We start from the raw sequence: 18,827 nt of genomic DNA, 5'->3' as shown, positions 1-18,827 counted from the left end.
CTGCTCTCCTCTACCCTTCCTTGTCCGCCTCGGCTTCCTCCAACATCCCCTTGTCTTCGTCCCCTCCCATCTTCCGCATCTTCCTTGCCTTCTCCCCTTCGCATGCTCTCCTACCCTGCTCCTCTTATACTGATAAGGATCTCCCTTCGCTTCAGCTCCTCGCAATGACCTTCGGCTCTTTACACATACCCGAAGACCTTGAGGCTCGGTGTTTAACCCAAAGATGATCCCGATTGGGCGCGAGTGACAGAAAATATCTGTCTTCAAACAACGCAACTAACCTTATAATCTCTGAGCCGCAATGAGCTCCAAGCTTCTCGCTCGGTTCAAGCAGCCCTCCCGCCTCACCGTCCTCCAGCGCAGATCCCAGCACTCCCTCCAGACCCACGACGATAACGTGCACTTCTTCATCCTCCGCTGGCACCCCACCAAGAAAGCCGATCGCCTCCGACCCCTGCCGGGAGGGCCCGGGGGCGAGCGGGGGGGCTTCGACGAGCAGGCGTTCGCGGGACGAGCTGCATCGGGTGGTGCACGAGGAGCTGGAGGAGGAGGAGGCGTGGCTCTTCAAGATCTACGCTCAGAAGACATACCTGGACGTGGACTGCATCTCGTACCTGTCTGTGAACCGGCAGGCTTTCAGCAAGGAGAGGTTCGTGTGCAACTGCACCATGTTCGTGCCGGTGATCACGTGGGGGAGAGTGACGAGCGTGCTGGGGCTGCTGGAAGGGATCCGGGAGGAGGCGGACAGGGAGGACGACTTCTTGCAGCTTGCGCTGGCGATGATCTACCTGCTGGAGAAGAAGGCCGGGAGGGCGAGGCTTGTGCTACCGATCCTGCGAGACGAGGGAGGAGGGCACGTGTCGCTGAGGGAGGCAGTGGAGAGGCTGAGCGGGAGGGGGTCGGGGGTGAACAGCGAGAGGGCGTGCGGACTTCTGCAGGGGGCGGGAGTGAAGGAGGAGCGGGAGAAGCTGCTGGGGTATCTGAGGAGCGTGTCTGTGCGAGACGCGGTGGTGAGGCTGCTGTCATGCACGAGCCGGGGGAGCCTAGGGCTTGAGGCTTGTCCGGAGGCAGTGAGCGGAGCATGCGGGGTGTACCTGGTGGGCAAGGAGCAGGACGTGAGGAGGAGCGCGGAGGAAGCGGGGGGGATGCTGAAGGAGCATCTTGTGAAGGAGCTGAGGGCCCAGATAGCAGGGCAGGTATGGCACTTCGAGAAGCACAACCCACGGGGGATAGAGATGCTGCAGGTGCTGCGAGAGACGAAGACGTACGAGCTGCTGCACGAGTTCTTTGCGCTGCGGAGTATCGACTCGCTTGACCGGCTGTCAGCTGTGAGCACGATGACGTCGACGAGCAGGGCGAGGGCGTGCGAGGACTGCGAGGGGACGTGCGAGGGGATCAACAGAGCGAAGGAGGCTTTCTACGACGAGGCGGTGAAGGCGATAGGGGAGATGGTGAGGGGCTGTGCGGAGGACGAGCGTTTCCTGCCGTTGAACACGAGGCTGCGAGTGTACCGGGACGACGACGTGGACGGGATACTAGCGCTGAGGTCGAGCAACGCGCTGGAGACAGCGCTGCTGAAGACGCCCGCGCAGTGCTGCATCGCGTTTGAAGGAGTGATCCAGCTCTTGTTCGGGGCAGTGATGGTACAGCGGATGTTAGAAGGGACCTCTATCTGGATCACAGATCCTGCAACAAACGAGTCCCTCACACCGAGGACGGTGCAAGTGTCGAAAGTGATCGACTCCTTCCTTGCCTTCCTATGGGGTACGCTGTATCTGTCTGCGATCGTGACGTGTAGGTATAGCACGCCCTTGAACGCCAAGCGTGTCTTGGTAGGATCCGGACATCTGATTGTATGGCTGAAGATCATCTCGTTGACTTCGGACTTCATCCAGTTCGATGCAAAGCATGCTGTTTCATGGCCGACTGGTATCGGGCTGTCGTCGTTCATACTGATAGCATGCGTCTCGATCGTGCTGTACTTTGTGCACTTCATGCAGCATTATGCCTGGATCGTAGTGTTTGTGCTGCAAGGAGCTTACTGCATCAGAGACGGCCTCACGATACGGGAGAACATCAGGCCGATATTCTTGGTGGTGGGAATCATCTGCTGGATCATCGTCATCGTCATCGTCGTGAAGTACTCGCTGTCGTACCGGCAGACGTATAAGGATCTCAGTGCGGCGATGGAAGGCTTCGAGAAGACCTGGAGCAAGGTCGTGTCCTCGTCAACGGACAAGCTGGAGGAGATCAGCAGGGAAGTGCTGGAGATCTCGCAGAAGCTCGGGGCATGGAGTAGACGGGAGGGGGGCTTGTGGGAGAGGGTGCGGTCAAGGGCGATGGGCAAGCGGGCGTCGCGGTACTCGGTGAGGAGCAAGAAGATCCGGCAGGAGAGCAAGAGCCTGGAGAAGCTGTTCGAGGAAGCACACGAGGTGAGCGCGGCGTTCCAGCTTTGGGTAAGCGGGTGGAACCCCGTGGGTAGGACGGAGCACGGGAAGGTGAAGTCCTGCGAGCGAGCCATCCAGAAGACCGTGAGGTCGTACCACCGGGACCCGTCGTGCTTGACGGACCTGGTGCGGTGTACAGTGGTGGTGAAGTCGGTGGAGGAGGTGCTGGAGTGGGTGAGTAAGGTGCGGTCGATGTCGGCGGTGGCGGCAGGGCTAAGCGGGCCGATGAGCGAGGAGAAGGATGAGGCGGCAGGGCGTGGAGGTGATAGAGGAGAGGGGGGGCTTGCGCGGGGTGTGATGGATGTGTGGTACAGTCAGGAAAAGGGGGACGCGGTGACGGGGTGTACTTGAACATCACGAGCATCAAGAACAGGTCAGAGGAAGGGGAAAGGGAGGGGAGGGGAGAGAGAGGAGGAGAAGGAAGAGATGACTTTGAAGGGCAGGTATGACAGGAGGTACGATCTTCGAGCTTGCGGAGGGTATCGGGACCTGTGCATATGTGTTGAGGTGCGACAAGCAAGAGGGAGAGAGAGGAGAAACGGGGGGGCGGGAAGGGAGGAGACGAGAGGAGAAAGGAAAGGAGGGACTTGGCGGGAAGCGGAAGAGGAGGGGAGAGAAGAGGGAACCGGAGGAGGAGGGGAGAGGGAGTGACTGGAGGAGGGCAGGTAGGATGGACGGTCAACGCTAAGAACGGCTCATGCACTTTCATCCCGCTTAAGCAATGGGACGAGACACTCAACCTGCGACGACACATCTGCGAGGTCCAGGTCGATGGCGGGAGGGGGTGAGAGGAGGAGAGGGGGTGACAAGGGGTGGCAGGTGCTGCTAGAGGAGATGTACACCGTGAAGCAGCATGTGCACAAGGAGTACGTGAACTTCCGCAACGTGCTATGTCAGTAAGGTGTACGTTTGGCTTCAATGTTGTGTTTTTTCAAATGCCATGCTCTGTTGTTGGTTTGAAATCTACAGCGATCATTCGATTTGAGACTCTGATTTGTCCCTCCTTACTGAGTTTGAGATGCCGGGTCCGACACGGGGTGTCCGAACTCTTGTACCGTGCTATGATATGGTCGAGTCACCCAACCAGCCGTTGGCCTCGAGTCCCGGAGTCCGTGTGTCTGCCGCTGTGCGCCCTTCAGTGCTTGCTGATGTCCGGGTCACGGTGTGCCACTCGTGCCGGGCCCGGGCCGGGCGGGCCGACAGGTTTGTGAGAACCCGCCGAGCCGAGAGTCCTCACTGAAAGTTAAGTTAAAATTCAGTATGGCTTCGCCGTTACTGAGGCGGACGTGCAAGTTTTGGGTCCCAGAAATCATCAGGGTCTCGTACCGGTAGTTTTCCCATGATTCGGAGGTTACGGGTAGGGGTGGTTACGGCAGGAATGCGGCAGTGAGAGTCGGGCAGTTGCCGAAGTTTTAGTGACACCAGGGTGGGTGGGGGTCCTGGTATCCCTTTCATGACAGCCAAAACAGGGGTACAGGGGAGAAAGGGTATTCCAATCAGGCGAAGGGGGTGGGTAAGAAGTGCTCTTCAGGGGGGTGGGAGGATGTCCGGTCCAACTTGTGCGCAAGGGATAATAGTTTTGACCGTTTTGCGACTTTGCGAGAGTGGGTGGTGCCATGCTATGGCAAGAAGCTTCATGCACCATGCCTGGAGGTTCAAGAGGGGAGAGGAGGAGGAGGAGGAGGAGGAGGTGCTGCAGCAGCTGCTGCAGCAGCTGCTGCTGCAGCAGCAGCAGCAGCAGGAGAAGGTGCGGGAGCAGGAGCAGGAGCAGGAGCAGGAGCAGGAGCAGGAGCAGGAGCAGGAGCAGGAGCAGGAGCAGGAGCAGGAGCAGGATTTCACGAGAAAATAGGGTAACAATTAGATTGGGAGCCATAGAGACATGGTCGTACAAGGACATGAAATGAATGGAGGAGTTGACCAACGCAGATGCACTGATTTGCACTGATTTGCACTGATTTGCACTGATTTGCACTCTAGCATACAACAGTTCTGTCGTCAGTTGTCCTTGACTTCTTCATATTGTTTTCTTTTATCCCATGGTAACAACGCAAGGGAAGGGAATGACTCGACTTGGTAAGAACGCAAGCTCGATTCCTCGAAAATGACTCAATTTGTGTCAGCTGAACGACCGCGATCTGCCATGATGCCACATAAAATTTACTTTCATGACCATGATGGGTTATCGTCTGTTCCTTCATCTAGCACAACAAATTCTTCGGCGGTGAGGAAACTGGTTGTGAGACTCTTGAGCTTACCTTTATGTTCAGACCAAGAGTCTCTACGAATTTCGCAAACAAGCTGGATCAGAGATGAGCATTGATTTATCCTCGGTCAACAACAAGAAAGCAACTCTTCCTCCCTACTTCCTATTCAAGATGCAGCAGGCAAGTGATCGCTGCGATATCACCATCGACCTATCATGATGGCTAACTTCTGTCTTTGTTTCCTCACCAGCATTGGAACAGAGTTCAGTCAGCGTTCAGGGCCATCGACAGGGACAGGAATGGCGTGATCGATAGAGAAGAGTTTTACCTCCTCTGCGACAAATTTTCAATCTCGATGAATCAGTCCGAGATGGACGCAATCCTTGCTGTGTTTGACAGGGACGGAGATGGTAAGATCGACTTCAAGGAGTTCCAGGACATAGTCGGCAGCTACCTTCTCCCGCCCTCCACCGACGGGATGAGTCTGAGCTTTCAGTTAGACCACAGGCCTCAGCGTCCGCAGGGAAGGAGGCCGATCTCCAGGAGTGGGCTGACCACGGCCTGGAACAACAACTATTGTCAGATGCTGGATGACGTCTCCCAGGAAACAAAACCCTTGCTAACTAGCATCATGCAAGGTAGCCCATACTCCACACTGGTCCCTTGCGTCGAAGCCTCTGTGTGGACTGTTGTTACTCCTTCCTTGGATTCTTCTCGGTTGCTTATGTTGGCATCCTTCTCCGTGTGTTGTCATGCCAACCCAACCTCAGTCTCGTTCCTCACTCTCCGCATGCCATCGCTCCGCATATCCGTTTGACTTCCATGTTCCTTCAGGAAAGTTCTACTACGGGGACCGATCTTCTCCTCAGTGGCGCAGAGCTGATCGCAGCAGAAGCGAGATCGACAACTCGAGGATGCAGCCCCTGATGAAGTCTCTGCTAGAGGGCGAGTTCTACATCCCCAAGGAGAGGATCAAGACCCAGTCAACGAGCACCAGGACGAACTTCATAGCTCAGAATCGCAGGAAGACAATGAGGGTGAGGCGATCTTGTAGCGATGAGGAGTAAGTTTGCTGATTCACAACATCGCAGAGTGCAACAAGCAATAGTAGCAGGATGCGGAGTCTAATCCGCGATTCGAGCCTAATGGGTGTTGCAGTCTAATAGTTTTCATCCTACAAAGCAAATTCCTCTGCAAGCACTTCAACGAAGGCTGTCTGCCTGCCTATTTGCCGCTTCATCCCATAACGTGAACGGATCTGCATGAAAGGCCATCGAGCATCGAGGATCTACCTTCTTCGCTCCCTGCTCCTCGAACGATCCCTCCTGCGCTCGTCCCTGATGCAAGTCAGGAAGTTTCTCCTCGCAACTCTCATCCTCTCCACCTGTCTCTTCTCGGCGATCTCTCCCTGTCTCGTGACCTGTCGCGAGGTCTCCTGCTCCTCACTTAGATAGTTGAAATGCGTGAGAGCCGCTTCACCTGTCCCTGTCTCCGTCTCTCTCCCTGCTCCTGTCTCGGTAACGATTCCTCTCCCCCTCTCTCCCGTCTTCTCGGCTGTCGTTCTTGGAGTCGTTTTCAGGTTTCGAGGACCCGCTGATGTCGAACTTCCCTCCTCGACCCTGCAAACGCTTCACTTTACTTCAAGCAGCCACTGCCACTCCTCACCTTAGCGTCCTTCCTGTCTCGGAAGCCTCCCAGTCGAGCTTCAGCGTTGGCACTGAAAGGCTTCGACCCATGGGTAGAGGACGAGTGCCACTTGTTGCTGACTTCTCGCTGGTAGTCGTTGCCACCGACAACCTGGGAGGAGGGAGCGGTGATGCCGCCCTGACTCTGGAGGTTCTTGGCCAGCTCTCTCCTTTTGTTGATCATCTTCTCACGACGCTCAAGGTTAAAGGAACGCCATTGCTTGTACGCGCTCTGGCTGAAGTCGACCTTGATGCGCCTGTCGTCGATGATCACGTTGTTCATCTTTTCGTACGCAACCTCAGCTGCCTCCTGCGTTTCGAACTCGATGAAGGCATAGTTGAGAGAATCTCCTGTCTTCTTGTCTCGAATGATGTTGGAAGTGCAAGGCCCGAACCTTCCAAAGATGATGTCCAAGTCGGGGTCCTGAGTGATCGGGTTGAGCTTGCAGACGAACAGAACGTTCTCTGGAGGCTTCATCTCAGCATCAGGGATGTCTCCAATCATCTCCAGGACAACAGCTCGTGACTTGGCCTCTGCAGCTTTCGTTGCTCTCTCTGCTTCGGCGATCGTCATGTCGTCTCCCTCAACAATCTCATCGTCTGCCTCGGGTCGCTCATCACGCGCTGGCGGAGGAGAGGCTGGTTCTTGGATGCTGAGAATGTCAGGGAAGGGATCGTCCAGAATGTGGGTGTGTTTGATGCGGATGTTTCGATAGGGCCTGTTTGCCTTGTCGCAATAAGAAGCGTTGATGCGGTCCAGCACCTCTTCCCCTTCCGCGATCTCGCCGAAGATCGTGTACTTGCCATCCAAGAAGTCGATGTCGGAGCGCAGGGTGATATAGAACTGCGATGCGTTGGTGTTGGGGCCCTTGTTGACATACGCCAGGGTCCCGATATTCTTGTGCTTGATCTCTTCATGAATCTCGTCTTCAAAGTATCGGCGCTCTGGCCCATGGACCTTTGCGAAGATCGACTCCCCTCCCTGCCCAGTACCCGTCGGATCTCCCGTTTGAGCGATGAAATCCTTTTCCACTGCAGACGTTCAGCAAGACACACACAGCACTTACAGTCCCTCATGCTACCTGAATGGAAGATGCAGTTGTTGTAATACCTGCAGCGAGCATCAGAGGCGGCAAGAGGCGAACGAGGCTCGTCACTTGATCTTGCAGAGCTTTAGGAAGTTGGTGCATGCGTTGGGGCACACGTCGGTGTGAAGATCAAACACCTGGAACTAAGTCAGCTCCTGCATTCCTTGTTCTTACAGAGGATTACCATGTCGCCCAGAGAGGTTTCGATCAAGACAGACATGGTTTCAGAGGTGTCGAAGAATTATCCAGGGGAATCAGTTGCTCTACTCTGTGCGATTGAAGTCAGATGTACTGAAGACAAGACAAGGACTAGATGCATCGCCCGCACTACTGGCTGCTATGATTCGTCGAATTTTGCGCTCAGATTCTCGGATCACTTCAATGGTACTCCTTCTGGTTTCTACTTGTAGCTCAGTCCTCCTGCTCCTGCTCCTGCTCCTGCTCGTCCTCCTCCTCGTCCTCCTCCTCGTCCTCCTCCTCCTCGTCCTCCTGCTCGTCCTCCTCCTCCTCCTCCTCCTCCTCCTCCTCCTCCTCTGCCATCCATCTGACTGGCGTCCTCCCGCTTCCCGCTTCCCACTGCCTGACCCCCTTCCCTCTCTCCTGCTCGCCCCCTCCCTCCCTCCTCCTCCCTCGCCCCTCCCCCTCGTTTCTCTCCCATGCTTCTGTGCCTCATCCCCCGCATACCCAAAGAAATCGTTCCGAGTCTGCCTCAGGAATAAATAGAAAGGCAGTGAAAATGAATAGCCTTCAGTATAGTGGCTCTTAAAGGTCAGCAAGCCGTTGAGCGACCGTGTCAACGATGCGCTCATGGCTTGAGGGCACCACAAGGCAGGGAGGCAGACGGAGAGAAGAAGGAGAAAGATGAGGAGAGGAGATGCTAGTGAGAACGATGATGAGGAGAGGAGATGCTAGTCAGAGCGATGATGAGGAGAGGAGATGCTAGTGAGAGCGATGATGAGGAGAGGAGATGCTAGTGAGAACGATGATGAGGAGAGGAGATGCTAGTGAGAGCGATGATGAGGAGAGGAGATGCTAGTGAGAGCGATGATGAGGAGAGGAGATGCTAGTGAGAGCGATGATGAGGAGAGGAGATGCTAGTGAGAGCGATGAAAACATGATAGCGAGGCGGCTGATCAGATTGGACAGTGAGGACTATGGGGACTTGACCTGAGGCTGAAAGGCTCGTTTTCGTGCGGTTCTCACTGACCCATCGACGATGCATCGCCTACGAGGGACGGTGTCAGATCACCTGTCTCCCTTCTCCAGCAGCCTTGAAGCTGTAAACTTCCTTCTTGCTGATGATGGCACCTTTGGTCCTGAGCCAGCCTATGTCTTCGCCTCCACTAGCTTCCTGGGCAAGGCTGCCATCCCTCCTATGGCCCCAGCCGCAACCAGTATCGGCTGGCCTGGCAAGCCTTGGAAGCATGCGGAGATAGATGTGGAGCTGAAGGATGAAGATGGAGATAAGTGGGAGGAGGGCGAGGTGCAGGAGGATGAGATTTTCAACTCAACCTCCAACCGCTTTCATCACACGATGAGGGAGTTGGAGCAAGAGTCAGAAGAAATGTTGAGATCGTCACAGAGATCCGACAAGTTCGATCTCTTCCGGAAGATTGAGCGCCGTGAGGAGAACAGAAGGCAACTCGTGGGGAGCAGAGAAAGAAACATCCATGGCCGACAGTCGGCTGAGCACCAGGAAGGCAGGGAGGACGGCAGCTTGGCAGAGGGCTGTCCGATCATCATCCCGTTCACGAAAGATGACAAGGAACATATGCAGACCCGACGACCCATCATATCATCGGTAAAGGTCAGCCTATAGTCTTGATGCCAAGCTGAAGTAAAACATGTCCTTGCACCTGCTAACAGGTCAATAGCTTGACCACCAGGAGGGCAGAGGACACGAAGTGGGAACCTGGCCAGACGAGTGACATCGTGACTACAAACACAAGTCGAAGTGTCAGCTTCAAGAGACACTCGGTGAATGATGTGAGTGCGATTATGCTCTTTCCGATGGTGAACACGTTTGGTAGACATACCTAAGGCAGGCCCACATGTGGAAGGAAGCGCAATCACGAGAAGATGCGAAAGAAAGATTGGAAGTCTTAGTGCATAACACCCATCGGGAGCTTTTCGGTTCCTTGCCGAGCCAGCAGAAGTCCAGAACAACAGATGCTCAACGATATGACGTGTTGAGTTCAAAGTTGTCTCTAGGAAAGAAGAACTTCAAGGATCTGGTGATGAATATGACCTTGAATGCGGGCGACCGTCATTTCTAATTCATTGTGTGAGGCAGATATCTCTGAAGCAAAAGAGGACCAAGACTGACATGAAGACGATAGAGGGGTTGCGAGAGACTGCGCAGGAAGAGAAGTCAGAAGATGAAGAAAGAATAGATACCAAGAAGGAGAAAGCAAATATCAAGCAGCTAAAAGAATCATCTTTCACCTTCTACGGTGATGCTGTGTTGTCATGTTTCGGATGATTTGGCTGTTGTTCACTCTTTCTCTTCACAGGGAATTTCCCCTCATGGAATGAAGTTAAGTCTGAACTTGTACGTTGATGACTGACATGTTGACTTTCTGACGGCCATGCTTCAGGTCTGGAAGGTTGGGATGTCTGGGTGGAGAGACGAACCAGGTTCTTCGTTGGTGGAGACAGTTTTCAAGACCTTGGAGGGAGCTTCCTTGAAGCTGGGGAAAGGATTCAGTCAACTGGATGTCAAGCACATTGACAATGAGACACTGAGGTCTTGGTTCGCATATTTCCAGATCTTTCCGAGTTCCTTGCAATTGGAGCAGATGGTGGAAGACGGCAAGAAATACCGCAAGGTTGTTTCCGTCCACTGTACAGCCAGCCTGAGTTGCCAAGAAGATGCGCGGAAAGAGATGACTGTCAAGGAGCTTGTGAATGTTGTGTACAATCTTGTAAATGATCAGTGGAGATCTTGGCTGCAACTGAAGTTTGCGTGCATGATTGAAGATCACTTTGACGGATTTTCTCATGACGTAATGATGGCAGAGCTAAGGGCATGTGTCAGATGGAAAGAAATTGGAGGATCAGGAGGAGATGGCAGTGGTGGAGAGGAGCAGGACAACAAAAGAGTGAGGAGTAAAGAAATGTATCAGACAGTCAAGCAAGACAGTTCCGTCAAGTTCCTCCATTCCAACATCCAGCTCAAGGGTCAAGATTGTCAACTGCCCATGATCAACGACAGGCTCAAAGTACAGCTGGGGAAGCTTTCCCGGTCCAGAGACGACCTTGACGGAGCTGCTCTTATCGCGACTCTTGCGCCTGTTCGGCAAGCTGCAACCTCGTCGGGATCACAATCAGCACGATCGCTGCAGAGGAGCGAAGAAAGTACGAGCCAGGCTGGAGTCGAGCTGGGGAGAAGGAGCAAGAGCGACATGACAGTCAGACAGCCCGCGGGGTCACAAAGTCTTGACAAGATCGAGTTGCTGCGTCCTCCCCATGAGATTGGAGACGGCAGTATGCTTGTTGATCCTGTAGATGTGTGGAAGCAGCTATCGTCGATGGGCATGAAAGTGATGACAGAGGTGAAGACTGTTGGTCATCGCTTCCCATGTCTGATGGTTCCTTTGCTGACTCAGGGCGAGTGGAGTTTGTTGTGTCAGGTTGACGGTTTTGACATGTTGCGATGTTGAAATGATTGGCATGCACAGGAGCTTTCCAAACGCTTCAACCTGTCCAACGTCGTGAGTGCCACTTGTCTGCCTCTCCTCTCGATGACTTGTCTTCTCAGGCCTCGTGGGAGAATTTCCTGGCTGAGGTGAGAAATCGACTTGAGGGGCTAGGACACGAACAGTCCCACCAGGTTCTAGTCAAGCTGCCGTCGCGTCGTCAGCACTCAACACGACTGCGACAGGAGACGGTGACTTCGACATGCTCCTTGCTCCTCCCGCTTCCTGCTGACGAGAGCCGCCAACACTCAGAGACAGAAGCTGCTCTCCCACATCACAGCCAGCAAAGTATCCAGCGCCTCCTTCGCGCTCACTGACTCGAGCAACCCCCTGCACAAGGTGAATTATCGAGCCAACTCGCTCCCCAGCTTGACCGGTGCTGGTCGTCTACCAGATAATTAAGGACCCGTCTTCCATCCTTCCACTGAAAGCTCTCAAGAGAAAGGTCCCCACCACTAATTCATCCGCTTCTCCCGCCCTCTGAGCCGCTCGCAGGTCGCCATGAGGATGGTCAACGTGCTGCTTGCAACCTGGTGCGTGTCAGCTGAAAGTCTCTGCCGCTTGCTCTTCATCTGCTCACAGAGTCACTTCTTGCCAGCTTCTCGTCCTGGTCGGACAACGTAGCGGCTGACAAGGAACGGCGAGAGGTAGAGAGAAGAGCGTTCGAGACAGCAAGGCAGGGGAAGTGGAAGACCAAGTTCATGCAGGCATACAAACCGCAACAACGATAATGATGACCACGGAGTACAGTGCCATTCGAGTCGCCGTCACAGCCAACACTGTGACAGGCTCCGAGTCCCCGACTCGACGCCGCGAATACTTCGCGGCGGCTCCGAAACTCAAGGCTTGGTGTGACTCTTGAAACCCGACGGTCACGGTTGGGCCCGCCCACGCCTCAGTGAGCCCGGGCCCCGGCGGGGGGGGCCTCCGAGCACGGCGCCGTACGGTCAGCGAGTGACTAGCGGCCCAGTGCCGGGCCCGACCCAATCGACCAATATTATTACTTTTATTTTATAGCGCAAATTCTCTTACAAAAAGTTTTTCATACTCGTTATAGAGAGATGAAGTACTATCTAAATTTGACCATAGGTTTTATACTTTTGTACATGTTGCTCGTATGTTTGGATGATTGTTTTTTAAAATAGTATAGAGAAATCTATTGAAATTATACCTATTTGTATGAAATTATTTTTAAAAATATGTTATTTGACTATAGATAGGTTATATTTATAGATTCTTGTACCGTATTCCAGTATCAACTAAAACATATAATTCTACCCTCCTCCCTTCATCGCTCCTACACCTGGTAGCGCACCTGTTGACCTTGGGAGACCAGATCCCTCTTCTCCTCCTCTTCTCCTCCTCTTCTCCTTTCAACTACTCTGCTCATCTCCTCCTCCTCCTCTTCTCCTTTCAACTACTCTGATCCTCTCCTCCTTTTCTCCCTAGAACATCTCTCTCTTGCTCTGCAAGGCTTTCATCGTACCTCAAGAGCATCAGCTGCCGTCCCGCCTTCTGTCAATAGTGTTGCAGTTGTACCCCTCGCAGCCTCATCCTTGAAGGCCTTGTAACAGGTATGTACTGATCTGAATGATTGAACATCACGAGACTGACTGAGTGCAACAGCGTGAAAGCAGCCTATTCTTCATTGCAGTTTTCTTCAGCACTAAAATGGGTACTTGCTTTGGCAAATGCTTCGGAAGCAAATCCGGTAAGTTTCAGGGGCATGGAGCGACATCTGGATACACTCAGTCGGATGCAGAAGATGGTCTTGGAGGAAGAGCACCTAATACGTATGCAACCCAACAAAACTATGATCAACCAGATGCGGATGAGAGAAGGAAGAACGCTCTAGCAGCGGCGGAAAGACGCGCAGCTGAAAGCAACATGAGAGGAGTGCAAGGAAGCAAACAAACATTGTCCCCTCAGAGGCCTGGCTCGTCTTCCGGCAGGAAAGAACTTAATATGAGCGACAAGGGAGCCTGGAATTGAGTGGCTTGGTTGACTGGTGGATCCCTGTTTCGTATTCTTGTACGATCTTCAAGGATTGAATTGATTTTTTGGTAGAGCAGATTGTAGATTTTTCTTGATGATGTGCCTTTCAACCTTGGAAATCTTTAATGATTTAATTCATAATACTTCCTTCTTGTCCCCCATTTCGTTTTGATATATAAACCAACAAACACTTAGCATGACATTACCACAGACATGAAATTACATCCGATAAACATAATACGCAAGTTCTGTGAAGCAAGATATCCGGAACCGCACTCTGCTTCAATCTGTTTGCTTCACGTGTTCCTGATCTCCTGAACGCCATCACAGAGAACTCGACGGGAGGACCGGCGGGTGGGCGCTTGAGAGTCATCTTTGTTTGTGCATCTGAGATTTTCTTTCTGAGCATGCTCCAGCGATACACCTGAGCTGTTCGACTTGATCAGCGCATCTATTTGGTCCAACAGGTCGTCGCATGAGTTCAGTTGAGCCTGTTCGCGGATTCTCTTGATACCATCCTTCATAGCGAGCAGTCTTTCAGATATCTGCTCTCGGTCCAGCACTGCTTGCCATTGATCCATGAAATTTTCGCTCGTCTTTATCTGGGCGCGAATGGCTTCCAAAAGAACTTCCCCGTTCTTCAAATCCCAGCCGTCGCCTGAGCGCATCGCTCTTAGTTCCTGTTCGATTTCATCCATAGAACTCCTGTTAGTGAATAAGGCCTTCAGCTCGTTGGCAACCTCATCGTGAGACAGTTCAGCTATGGAGGGGTCAATGTCGTCTTTGAAGTTGGGTTGTACCCTGTGCGAACCGCGACTTCTCTGCATCGAATCTATCGGCTGCTTTGTGGCCATGGATTCATCACTCACTTTTTGCACCCCCTTTGAAGATGACTGATGCAGTTTAGTGCGAGGTGTTCGAGCCCTTTGTGGCTCCCTTTGAAAGCCACTCGCTCCATCGTGCGGCTGCGGTGGAGGGACTGGCTCTGGAAAAACGCACGTACTCTTAGATTGCTTCGTTCCCATCTTCCCTCTCAGGCTTGCATTCCTGCACCAAGACGAGCGAGCAGTCAATTGTATCCAGTGTTTGACGAGATTGTTTTGTTGATCTCCTCCACGAACACGAAGGATATAATCTCACTCGATCTGACAGGCTGACGCTAGTAAAATGGCCGCTTTGACGTCGTTTGAAGGCGACCTCGTTTGATCTTCTGTCACGAATCAGCAGACACTGCCTGATGGTTCTGATGCTCACAAAGAATCGCAGGGGACGCTCGTCTCCTCCTGTACACCGTCCTCCTCACCGATTCTGTCACCTCCCGCCCCTGGCGTTGGGAACCATTCAATTGGATTTCGCGTATGGAAACTCCTCAACGCCTATAGTCAAATTCTTTTGGACGGTGTGCTTTCTTGTAGTCAATACGTTACAGGCTTGTAGTGAATTTTTCAACTTGTCCGATGCCATCCGACTGGCTCAGCTCGTACTGATTTTTAACTTAACTTTGAGTAAAAATAAGCTGAACGCTACTGAAATCCGCCCGGCCGCTAATATTTTAAGGGGGCCTATTGCCGCGGCCGGGCCGCTGAGCGCCCGGCGGCGGGCCCGCGGCGCCTTGGACTCGGCCGCCCGGGGATTCCGAAGTTCATTGACGCCGTTTTGACGGTACGGACCGTTCAGCGAACGGCGGCCCCGGTTTGAAGACCGCCCGGCGGCGGCCGGGCGTCACTGCTACCAGCCGGCGACCGGGCCCCGGGCCCGGCGGTCGCACCACGGGCCACGCCGGACCGCACTGATAGTACAGTTGACTACAAGAAGTATCCTGGCACTCATCATTGACAATGAGGGTATTAAGTCAAGATCCCTACGTCATAAGGCACCGCGCTATGGTTGCGCTCGCCCGTCAGGCGACTCGTGCTGCGCTGATCTTCGCCAGCCTCCCGCTGTCTTCCGCCTTCCTCGCTTCGAAACCCGGCTTTCTTCCTTCTGCCAGAGCTCTCAGTGCGTCTCCCTCCATCCAAGGGGGAAGGATTGTTGGAAGACAGGGTATGGCCGGACGGTTTGCGCGGGGACTCAGCATGTCTGGTCAGAGGGTGTCTGTGGAGGACGTCCTGAAGAATCCCAAATGGCCCCAGTCTTGGCCATACTCGTCAAAGGACTTTTCTAGAACGGATGAGAGCGAGGATGAATACTTCTATGACACTCCGCGTCTGGTAAGTGAAATTATGCCCAACGATACTGTCTGATGCATGTCCCCTTGCAGGTGTACCATATCGATGATAAAGCCATCGCTGCGCTTACAGATTATTATGCGAAGGTACATGAGTTGTGAATATTGGGCGAGGTGGGCTGAATGAAGAACATCACAGACTATACCGGAGAAGAGCGACATTCTGGACATTTGTTCGAGCTGGGTATCTCATTTTCCCAAGGACTTCCCGCAGAAGATGGGAAAGAGGGTAGGATTGGGGATGAACCAGTTTGAGCTGTCGAAGAATGAGCAGCTCTCAGAGTTCGTCGTGCAGAACTTAAACAAGAACCCAAAGTTTCCCTTCCCGGACAACTCGTTCGATGTCGTGACATGCGTGGTGAGTGTGGACTACCTCATCAAGCCCTTGGAGATTTTCCAAGAAGTGTCTCGCGTCCTCCGACCGGGAGGACGTTTCATTATCAGCCAATCAAACAGGTTCGCTCTGCTTCAACGCTCCCACTCCCACTCAACCACACACGCAGGTGTTTTCCCAGCAAGGCAATCAGAATCTGGCTGGACACGAACGGTGAGAGATGAGAGCATGAGCAAGTCGTTCTTCTCTGAATCATGTTTCTTGTACTCCTCAGACCTGGAGCATATCTTTATCATCGGCTCGTACTTTCACTACGCTGGAGGCTTCAACCCTGCTCAAGCATTCGATATCTCCCCGAAGAAGAGCATCTTCTCCCCCCCGTCAGATCCCATGTACATCATCCAAGCCGAGAAGAAGCTGATTTGAAAGCCCTCCCTGAGGCTAGTAGAAAGTTTGACTGTGCATGAGATCAAAACGATTCGAATCAATGCAAATTACACTTTTATCTTTTCTCCAGCTCTTGTTTTCACCACTCCGTTGTTCCCTCCTTTTTGTATCTCGTCTCGTCTCGTCTCGTCTCTTCTCGCCTCTTCTCGTCTCGTCTAGTCTCGTCCCTTCTATCCTCTCCTCTCCTCTCCTCGTCTCTCCTCTCCTCTCCTCTCCTCGTCTCTTCTCTTCTCTCCTCTCCTCGTCTCTCCTCTTTTCTTCTCTCCTCTCCTTGTCTCTCCTCTCCTTGTCTCTTCTCTTCTCACCTCTTCTCTTCTCTCTTTTCATTGTTTCATTAGAGACGTGGACATAAGTTTATCTATTAGACGTGGACGTATGAACGTTTCCAATGGGTTTGTAGTCTGAATCGCGTCGATACTCGATTATGTACCCCTCCTTTTCCCTTCTAAGTACCCACCCAGTGACCTCTCAGGATCCAGGCAAGGAGGAGGCTGCGGGTAGGAAAGGAGGGAGGACGAGATCCGAGCGAGGGAGAGAGGAGGAGGAAGGGGAGGAGAAGAGAGGGAGAGAGGGAGAGAGCAGGAGGGAGAGAGAGCAGGAGGGAGAGGGAAGGAGAGGGAGAGGTAGAAGGAAGACAGGACGAAGACACGAGGTCATGGGACAGCATGACATGCATGCACTATCGCGGAACTTTGATGCCAGCATTGCGCACGCTGGCTGGATCATGGCGTTCCAGTTGACGCGGATCATCTGCACGACACGGCAAAGAGGGTAAGACTAGAGAGATCTTGCAGCGAGATCGAGGTCCTCAAACATCTTCAACAGGAACGAGATGCTCCCTTCCTGCTGTATGCACCTCAAGCGGTCCATGGGATGGACAAGCATGCACTCAAGTTTCGCCCCGCCAAACGGGGTTAACTTCCTTAGAGGAGGAGGGAGCAGCTCAGTTCCCGCCCTCCGAACCCAGTCGGGGAGGCGGTCGATGTCTTCGGACTCTAGAAATGCGCACAAGCTCGTTATGTCCTGTGAGTTTGCATCTCCTCCCTCTCCCTCTGCCTGAGGTTCCTGTATCAAGTTGCCGGGCACGTATGGAGCACCGTCTTGACAATAGGAAAATTTGCTGCGGTAGGCATATGAGTGGTGCCGAGCATGTCACGTTCCTCACCTCATGAACAGATCCCTTACGCTGGGCTGCTGATAGTCTTGTACGCCTCGCAAGTGAACTTTCTCTTGTTTCTTCCTTGTCTGCTCGGCGTGAACATTGCTCTTTGCCATCCTCCAGCGTTCCATCCTCTACCAGAAGCCCAACGTTTTTGCTGAGCCGACGATCAATGGTTTGTGGAAGCTCGTCAGTTGTAGAAGGGAGCGACTGAATTCAAAACAGGGGGGCGGCTTGTCCGATTGACAGCGGGTAAAACCCTAAAGACGCTGTTTGAAAGGTGAAACTTTGAGCAGAGCAGCCGCTTGCTAGCAACTTCTTGGACTCTGAAGGAGCAGGAGAAGCGTCTCGAGCTCTAGTTTCAGCCCTGTTTTTCCCACCAAAGTCACCAGAGGCACGGTATCAACGATCTCGGGGAGGAACGTGACAGTTTTTCAGCTCCCAACGATTGTCTACTTCCATGGGAATGCGGATCAGGTACATCACGTGCTCTGCAGTCGGGAAGCAACGTTGAGAGGTGTCAGATCGGGTGGGGAGCCTCGTACATCGGCAAGGTGATTCACGACCTGTACGGCTTCGGATTCTATGGTGTCGAGTATCCTGGCTACGGCACGTCGGGTAAGGGAGTTCGAAGTGGTGAAGGAGGGAGGGGATGAGCGGGGGAGTCAGGCTGAGAGAAATAGGAGAGAGGATAGCGACATGTAGCGAAATAGCTCGAGGCTGGAAGGCTAGACGGGAGCACAACGCTGGGCCAAACTTCGTTCTGATTGACGATTGTCAGAGGGGTTGAAGACATGTGAAGAAAGCATCTATCTGTCCTCAGTGCAGGTAATCCATACATGCAGGACATCAGCTCTACCCATATGTTGTGATAGTAACAACTGTCCGTGCTTGTTGTCGTTTTCTTCTCATTTCTGCTCGTCGCCCGACACTCACTGGGATCACTTGATTACATTCAGCTGGTGAACCATCTTCAATCCCCTGATGGCCTCAACATACCTAAAGAGCGGACGATCTTTGTCGGACAGTCCGTGGGCAGTGGTGTTGCTGTAGAGTTGGCATCGAGGCAAGTTTTACTTCCTGTCCTTCCCCTCCCTTCCCCCTCCACCTCATCGCAACTTCAGGGGCCTCGCCGGAGGGATGCTACTCATTTCTCCTTTCTCCTCAATCCTCGCCATGGCCAGAGTGAGTGCGTCTAAGGGCAGGGAAAGGAGCTTACAGCTTCTAACAGACCTCCTTCCCCATTATCAGCTTCGGCCTCCGCCTACTCCCATGGCTAGTCAGGGACAAGTTCGACAACCTGGGCAAGGCGAGCAAGATCGACATTCCGACTGTCGTCCTTCATGGCGATGAGGATGAGATCGTACCTTACTCGCAAGGAGCGCAGGTCCTCCTTCTCTACCTCTCCTCTCCTCTCCTCTCCTCTCCTCTCCTCTCCTCTCCTCTCCTCTCCTCTCCTCTCCTCTCCTCTCCTCTCCTCTTACCATCACCTTCCTCTTCTCCCCCCCCCCGCTTCTTACCCTCCCTCCCCGCTCCCCTCCTC

The 18,827-nt window shown here is 53.3% G+C and overlaps 8 protein-coding genes across 8 annotated transcripts in view; 6 read left to right on the top strand and 2 right to left on the bottom strand.

Annotated features, from left to right (window-relative positions):
• Positions 1–301: 301 nt before the first annotated feature.
• On the top strand, positions 302–3,347 carry GUITHDRAFT_109014 (hypothetical protein; the record flags this gene model as incomplete). Its single annotated transcript, XM_005831894.1, has 6 exons — positions 302–324; positions 500–2,709; positions 2,766–2,820; positions 2,891–2,954; positions 3,113–3,214; positions 3,267–3,347. 6 exons carry the CDS (start codon positions 302–304, stop codon positions 3,345–3,347), a joined length of 2,535 nt encoding a protein of 844 aa, XP_005831951.1.
• A 1,674-nt stretch (positions 3,348–5,021) lies between these two features.
• Positions 5,022–5,814, top strand: GUITHDRAFT_109013 (hypothetical protein; the record flags this gene model as incomplete). The annotated part of the gene is made up of 3 exons (XM_005831893.1): positions 5,022–5,289; positions 5,486–5,688; positions 5,743–5,814. 3 exons carry the CDS (start codon positions 5,022–5,024, stop codon positions 5,812–5,814), a joined length of 543 nt encoding a protein of 180 aa, XP_005831950.1.
• A 736-nt stretch (positions 5,815–6,550) lies between these two features.
• Positions 6,551–7,644, bottom strand: GUITHDRAFT_46141 (hypothetical protein; the record flags this gene model as incomplete). Its single annotated transcript, XM_005831892.1, has 4 exons — positions 6,551–7,368; positions 7,419–7,447; positions 7,494–7,561; positions 7,609–7,644. Coding segments are annotated over 4 exons (951 nt in total), but the record flags the coding sequence as incomplete, so codon positions are not given.
• A 996-nt stretch (positions 7,645–8,640) lies between these two features.
• On the top strand, positions 8,641–11,853 carry GUITHDRAFT_139257 (hypothetical protein; the record flags this gene model as incomplete). Its single annotated transcript, XM_005831891.1, has 13 exons — positions 8,641–9,231; positions 9,291–9,410; positions 9,455–9,658; positions 9,718–9,877; positions 9,938–9,975; positions 10,022–11,056; positions 11,105–11,137; positions 11,185–11,211; positions 11,257–11,313; positions 11,375–11,461; positions 11,517–11,567; positions 11,618–11,655; positions 11,721–11,853. The coding sequence occupies 13 exons, from the start codon at positions 8,641–8,643 to the stop codon at positions 11,851–11,853; spliced, it is 2,574 nt and encodes an 857-aa protein (XP_005831948.1).
• A 562-nt stretch (positions 11,854–12,415) lies between these two features.
• On the top strand, positions 12,416–13,248 carry GUITHDRAFT_152810 (hypothetical protein). Its single transcript, XM_005831890.1, has 2 exons — positions 12,416–12,696; positions 12,749–13,248. Exon 2 carries the CDS (start codon positions 12,794–12,796, stop codon positions 13,112–13,114), a length of 321 nt encoding a protein of 106 aa, XP_005831947.1. The 5' UTR covers positions 12,416–12,696; positions 12,749–12,793; the 3' UTR covers positions 13,115–13,248.
• A 165-nt stretch (positions 13,249–13,413) lies between these two features.
• On the bottom strand, positions 13,414–13,971 carry GUITHDRAFT_109010 (hypothetical protein; the record flags this gene model as incomplete). The annotated part of the gene is made up of 1 exon (XM_005831889.1): positions 13,414–13,971. The coding sequence occupies one exon, from the start codon at positions 13,969–13,971 to the stop codon at positions 13,414–13,416; it is 558 nt and encodes a 185-aa protein (XP_005831946.1).
• Positions 13,972–15,000: 1,029 nt separating this feature from the next.
• GUITHDRAFT_157897 (hypothetical protein) lies at positions 15,001–16,104 on the top strand (the record flags this gene model as incomplete). The annotated part of the gene is made up of 6 exons (XM_005831888.1): positions 15,001–15,003; positions 15,205–15,327; positions 15,378–15,431; positions 15,484–15,800; positions 15,848–15,891; positions 15,953–16,104. The coding sequence occupies 6 exons, from the start codon at positions 15,001–15,003 to the stop codon at positions 16,102–16,104; spliced, it is 693 nt and encodes a 230-aa protein (XP_005831945.1).
• Positions 16,105–17,274: 1,170 nt separating this feature from the next.
• GUITHDRAFT_139255 (hypothetical protein) overlaps positions 17,275–18,827 on the top strand; it is a gene marked incomplete at both ends in the record, with an annotated part of 2,161 nt that continues 608 nt past the window's right edge. The window contains 7 exons of the mRNA XM_005831887.1: positions 17,275–17,343; positions 17,408–17,459; positions 17,510–17,564; positions 17,623–17,761; positions 17,782–17,902; positions 18,066–18,112; positions 18,516–18,671. Of these exons, the coding sequence (XP_005831944.1) occupies positions 17,275–17,343; positions 17,408–17,459; positions 17,510–17,564; positions 17,623–17,761; positions 17,782–17,902; positions 18,066–18,112; positions 18,516–18,671 (639 nt within the window). The remainder of the gene's footprint in view (positions 17,344–17,407; positions 17,460–17,509; positions 17,565–17,622; positions 17,762–17,781; positions 17,903–18,065; positions 18,113–18,515; positions 18,672–18,827) is intronic.

This window comes from Guillardia theta (assembly GCF_000315625.1).
Source record: "Guillardia theta CCMP2712 unplaced genomic scaffold GUITHscaffold_37, whole genome shotgun sequence".
In the NCBI taxonomy this organism is placed as follows: Eukaryota; class Cryptophyceae; order Pyrenomonadales; family Geminigeraceae; genus Guillardia; species Guillardia theta.
Note: the sequence above shows the minus strand (reverse complement) of the source record. Positions and strands in the feature narration are given on the sequence as shown.

Coding starts and splice junctions, on each gene's coding strand:
- GUITHDRAFT_152810 (XM_005831890.1), top strand. CDS start 12,794: ATGGGTACTTGCTTTGGCAAATGCTTCGGAAGCAAATCCGGTAAGTTT.